At 53.2% G+C, this 5,775-nt stretch overlaps 1 protein-coding gene across 1 annotated transcript; it reads left to right on the top strand.

The window, feature by feature from the left end:
- The first annotated feature begins 529 nt into the window (after positions 1-529).
- SOX4 (SRY-box transcription factor 4) lies at positions 530-4,758 on the top strand. The gene has a single exon (XM_032341221.1). The coding sequence runs from the start codon at positions 646-648 to the stop codon at positions 2,092-2,094; it is 1,449 nt and encodes a 482-aa protein (XP_032197112.1). The 5' UTR covers positions 530-645; the 3' UTR covers positions 2,095-4,758.
- The last annotated feature ends 1,017 nt before the right edge of the window (positions 4,759-5,775 follow it).

The following is a 5,775-nucleotide window of genomic DNA, read 5'->3' on the forward strand; positions in this document are numbered from 1 at the left end:
TTGCACGAAGGCTTTTTGGCTTCCTACCTTGCAACAAAATAATTGCACAAACTCCTTAGTGCCGATTCCGCCCACAGAGAGTCCTGGAGCCAGAGCCTTTTTTGCTTTGCATGGTAGGGAAGGGACTAAGTGATAGAGACTATGTCGCTTTCCTGAGCTCCTGAGAGCGCTCGTGAACTGGAACCAACTGCTTCAGGGGAAGGAAAAAAAAAAAGAGAGAGAGAGAGAGAGACTTGCCTGGGAGGCGGCGAGAAACTTGCACTGGAAGCTTCAGCAGCCAGCATTCAAGAAACTCCTCTCCACTTTAGCACGGTCTCCAGACTCAGAGCCGAGAGACAGAGCAAACTGCGGCGCGGTGAGCGAGCGAGCGAGAGCGAGCGGCAGAGGGAGGGAGAGGAGACTCTCCAGCCTGGGAACTATAACTGCTCTGCAAGAGGCAGAGCGCTCCTTGCCCGCACCCTTTGGAGACTTTTCTCCCCGCGCGCAGCACCGGCCCGGCGAGGAGTGGAGCGGCCCGCACGGCCGCCGCGCGCGTCCTCCCGCTCGGCGTGTGCTTGGCCCGGGCAGCCGGGAGGGCCCGGCGATCGCGCCGCGGCGGCCGCCGCGAGGGTGTGAGCGCGCGTGGGCGCCCGCCGAGCCGGGGCCATGGTGCAGCAAACCAACAACGCCGAGAACACGGAAGCGCTGCTGGCCGGCGAGAGCTCGGACTCGGGCGCCGGCCTGGAGCTGGGCATCGCCTCCTCCCCCACGCCCGGCTCCACCGCGTCCACGGGCGGCAAGGCCGACGACCCGAGCTGGTGCAAGACGCCGAGCGGCCACATCAAGCGGCCCATGAACGCCTTCATGGTGTGGTCGCAGATCGAGCGGCGCAAGATCATGGAGCAGTCGCCCGACATGCACAACGCCGAGATCTCCAAGCGGCTGGGCAAACGCTGGAAGCTGCTCAAAGACAGCGACAAGATCCCCTTCATCCGGGAGGCGGAGCGGCTGCGCCTCAAGCACATGGCTGACTACCCCGACTACAAGTACCGGCCCAGGAAGAAGGTGAAGTCCGGCAACGCCAGCTCCGGCGCCTCGGCCGCCGCCTCCTCCAAGCCGGGGGAGAAGGGCGACAAGGTCGGTGGCGGGGGCGGCCACGGGGGCGGCGGCGGCGGGGGCGGGAGCGGCAACGCGGGGGGCGGCGGCGGCGGCGCGGGCGGCGGCGGCGGCGCCAACTCCAAACCCGCGCAGAAAAAGAGCTGCGGCTCCAAAGTGGCGGGCGGCGCGGGCGGCGGGGTCAGCAAACCGCACGCCAAGCTCATCCTGGCGGGCGGCGGCGGCGGGAAGGCGGCGGCCGCGGGCGCCGCGCCCTCCTTCGCGGCCGAGCAGGCCCTGCTGCCCCTGGGCGCCGCCGCCGACCACCACTCGCTGTACAAGGCGCGGACTCCCAGCGCGGCGGCGGCGGCGGCGGCGGCGGCGGCGGGGGCGGCGGGCTCGGTCTCCACGGCCGCCTCCGCCTCCTCGGCCGGCCTCGCGGCCCCGGGCAAGCCCCTGGCCGACAAGAAGGTGAAGCGCGTCTACCTGTTCGGCGGCCTGGGCGCGTCCTCCTCGCCCGCGGGCGGCGTGGGCGCGGGCGCCGACCCCAGCGACCCCCTGGGCCTGTACGAGGAGGGCGGCGCGGGCTGCTCGCCAGACGGGCCGAGCCTGAGCGGCCGCAGCAGCGCCGCCTCGTCGCCCGCCGCCGGCCGCTCGCCCGCCGACCACCGCAGCTACGCCAGCCTGCGCGCCGCCTCGCCCGCGCCGTCCAGCGCGCCCTCGCACGCGTCCTCGTCGGCCTCGTCCCACTCGTCCTCGTCCTCGTCGTCGGGCTCCTCGTCCTCCGACGACGAGTTCGAAGACGACCTGCTCGACCTGAACCCCAGCTCAAACTTTGAGAGCATGTCCCTGGGCAGCTTCAGCTCGTCGTCGGCGCTGGACCGGGACCTGGATTTTAACTTGGAGCCCGGCTCCGGCTCGCACTTCGAGTTCCCGGACTACTGCACGCCCGAGGTGAGCGAGATGATCTCGGGAGACTGGCTCGAGTCCAGCATCTCCAACCTGGTCTTCACCTACTGACGGGCGCGCGCGCGGGCTGGGAGAAGAGGGCCGGGGGGCAGGAGAGGGAAGAAGAAGAAAAAAAAAAAAAAAGAAGAAGAAGATTTAGACGAAGAAGAAGAAGAGAGAAAAGACAGAGAAAGAGTTGGAAGAGAAAAGAGGAAAAGAAAAAAAGAAAAGGAAAAAAAAATGTGAGCGGGGCCGGCTTGCGAGGAGCGCGGCGGTGTTTTGGGGACCCGCGCTCCCATCCCCCACCTCCCCGGCCACGGGGACGCGGAGGAGGCGGCGGGGAGACTAGGGGCGACCTTTTATTGTTGTTCTTGATGTTGTTGTTGATGGCAAAAAAAGCTACTTGGAGTTTCCTCCCCTCTGCCCGAAGAGACCCCCCCCCATTCCAACGAGCTTCCGGACTTGTCTGCTGCACCCCCAGCAAGAAGCCGACTTGGTAGTTTTTCTAGAGACTGAAGGAATCTCGTCCCTTTTTTCATCGCCCCCCCCCCCTTGCTGTTCTTGTTTTATTTTATCTCATTTCTTGGTCAAGAGAGGAGGGGGGGAGAAAAGAAAGAAACCCAACGCGCCCCTGGGGATTGAGTTCTCAGCACCCCCCGCCATCCCCTCCCCCCCCAAGAAGACAGAAGGCTCCGGGCGTGGAATTGGAATTGGACCGACCGCAGATTTTGCGGGGGGAGGCAGGCTCGAGCGCCGGGACAGAGAGACTCCACGCTGGCGGATTCCCGTTTTGTTGGGTTTTTCTTCCTTTTTCCCTTCCTTTCCTCTTCCTTCCTTCTTTCCTCTTTTTTTTTTTTTTTTTCTATTTTTTTTTTTTTTTCACTTGCACCCCACCGCCCCCCACCCCCGGAGCCGGAGGAGGAGATGCCGAGTGCCCGGAGAGCCCCCGTGGGGAGCCCGGCGAGGGGCGCGGGGCGGGGCGCAGGGGGGGGGGCCGCGGAGGAACTGGGACGGATTTGCACGTTCGGGGGCAGGTGGCGCGTCCAGGCGGCCCCCGCCCCCCGCACCCCCGAAATCAGTGAGGTGAGACTCCGCGGCCCGCGGGCGTGCAGGAGAGCGGACTGTTTGATGTGGTGCCGGGGGCCGTGCAGGGGCGAGTGGTTTCGGGCGGGGGGGGAGAAAAGAGGTTTTTTTCTTCTCTTAAAATCGGAATCGTGATGGTGTTGGATTATTTCACTGGTGGGGTTAATATAGCATGTTATCCTGTCTATCTTTTAAAGATTTCTGTATAAGACTGTTGAGCAGTTTTTAAAATAGTGTAGGATAATATAAAAAGCAGATAGATGGCGCTATGTTTGATTCCTACAACAAAATTATCACCAGCTTTTTTTCATTCTTAACTCTTTAAAGGATTCAAACGCAACTCAAATCTGTGCTGGACTTTAAGAAAAAAAAAAAAGAACACAATTCAGGACCAAATTTTTTCTCAGTGTGTATGTGTTTATTCCTTATAGGTGTAAATGAGAAGACGTGTTTTTTTCCCTCACCGATGCTTCATCCTCGTATTTTTTTTTCCTTGTAAATGTAATCAGATGCCATTTTATATGTGGACGTATTTATACTGGCCAAACATTTTTTTTTTCTTATTTTGTCCCTTTTTTACTTTAATCTTTGGTTTACTTTCTTTTCTTTCTTTTTTGACTTCCTTTATTTCTTCCTTCCTTTTTTTTTCTCTTTTGTTCTTTTTTTTTCTTTATTTTATTTTATTATTATTATTTTTTTTTTTGGTAGTTTGTTGTTACCCACGCCATTTTACGTCTCCTTCACTGAAGGGCTAGAGTTTTAACTTTTAATTTTTTATATTTAAATGTAGACTTTTGACACTTTTAAAAAACAAAAAAAGACAAGAGAGATGAAAACGTTTGATTATTTTCTCAGTGTATTTTTGTAAAAAATATATAAAGGGGGTGTTAATCGGTGTAAATCGCTGTTTGGATTTCCTGATTTTATAATAGGGCGGCTGGTTAATATCTCACACAGTTTAAAGAATCAGCCCCTAATTTCTCCATGTTTACACTTCAATCTGCAGGCTTCTTAAAGTGACAGTATCCCTTAACCTGCCACCAGTGTCCACCCTTCGACCCCAGTCTTACAAAAAGGGGAGGAGAGTTAGCCAAACACTGTTAGACTTTTAAGAAAAGACAAATTTTTTAAGTAAAATACCATTCTGTCCAGAGGCTTTAAAACTGGTGCATTTACAGCAAAAAGGGATCCTGTAGCTTTAACTTGTAAACCACATCTTTTTTGCACTTTTTTTATAAGCAAAAACGTGCCGTTTAAACCACTGGATCTATCTAAATGCCGATTTGAGTTCGCGACACTATGTACTGCGTTTTTCATTCTTGTATTTGACTATTTAATCCTTTCTACTTGTCGCTAAATATAATTGTTTTAGTCTTATGGCATGATGATAGGATATGTGTTCAGGTTTATAGCTGTTGTGTTTAAAGATTGAAAAAAGTGGAAAACATCTTTGTACATTTAAGTCTGTATTATAATAAGCAAAAAGATTGTGTGTATGTATGTTTAATATAACATGACAGGCACTAGGACGTCTGCCTTTCTAAGGCAGTTCCGTTAAGGGTTTTTGTTTTTAAACTTTTTTTTGCCATCCATCCTGTGCAATATGCCGTGTAGAATATTTGTCTTAAAATTCAAGGCCACAAAAAAAAAAAATGTTTTGGGGGAAAAAAAAAAGAAAAAAGAAAAAATCATGCCAGCTAATCATGTCGAGTTCACTGCCTGTCAGATTGTTGATATATACCTTCTGTAAATAACTTTTTTTGAGAAGGAAATAAAATCAGCTGGAACTGAACCCTAAATCTCGACTTTTGTCATTATTCTATGCCCAGAGCCCCAGATTGGGAGGGCCCTCCTCCCCGGGTGGACGCTCTCCGATCTGCTTTAGCTCTGAAACAGTAACTTCTCCAAGGGCAGCCTGTTCAATGCTATCTTCCTGAGGAATACCAAGTTCCTCTTGGCCAGATTTGGCCAGCTCTGACCCTGAAATGAGTTATGTGTCAACTCTACACGCTTTCTAGGAATTTTCAGAGTTTACCACATTTAAATAAATGCCCTTTGTCTTGAAATTTTAAAAAGAGGGGGGAAGGGCAGCATGGAGAGGGTTCTTTACAGATGAAAACTGGCCGGCTGATCTGCATTTTAACCTCCTGTTCCTAAAACTGCTTTCTCCTTCCCGGCCCCGTGGTTACCATCCAGCCGTGGCTAGAATCGCTTTACACGGATCAAGAACAAATAAGCCTTTTAGATGATCGATATATTGTGGAGGAGGAAGCCATCGCTAATTTCGAAATGGAGAAATTGTGTAAATTTCTTCCTCTGCAGCAGAAAGGTTCACCCGGTGCTAGAAGATCTCCATTTTGTGCCATGCCCATTCTGTGGGTTCTTAATGTGACAGAAATGCAGTACTAGGACCTGGAGAAGTGGGATCCCTGAGGACCGACAGGAAATCCAACCCTCCCCCCCACCCTTTCAGGAAGAAGCATGCATTCAGCTAGGGGAGAATTATACGTTTTATATGCATCAGACACAGCTGTATTCCTGAGGCCTGTATGCATAGAGGGAAAAGGCCCATTAGGACTTGGTTTGGAACCTGCCTCTTGCTAAGTAGCGCTATTTCCTGTTTACTTGGAGGGTTAACTCTTGCCGTTAACTAACAAAACCCATCTTCAC

The sequence above is a fragment of the Mustela erminea genome, chromosome 4 (assembly GCF_009829155.1).
Source record: "Mustela erminea isolate mMusErm1 chromosome 4, mMusErm1.Pri, whole genome shotgun sequence".
NCBI classification, from domain to species: Eukaryota; Metazoa; Chordata; class Mammalia; order Carnivora; family Mustelidae; genus Mustela; species Mustela erminea.

Bases quoted from the DNA above. Each gene is read 5' to 3' on its own strand.
- SOX4 (XM_032341221.1), top strand. From the start codon at position 646: ATGGTGCAGCAAACCAACAACGCCGAGAACACGGAAGCGCTGCTGGCC.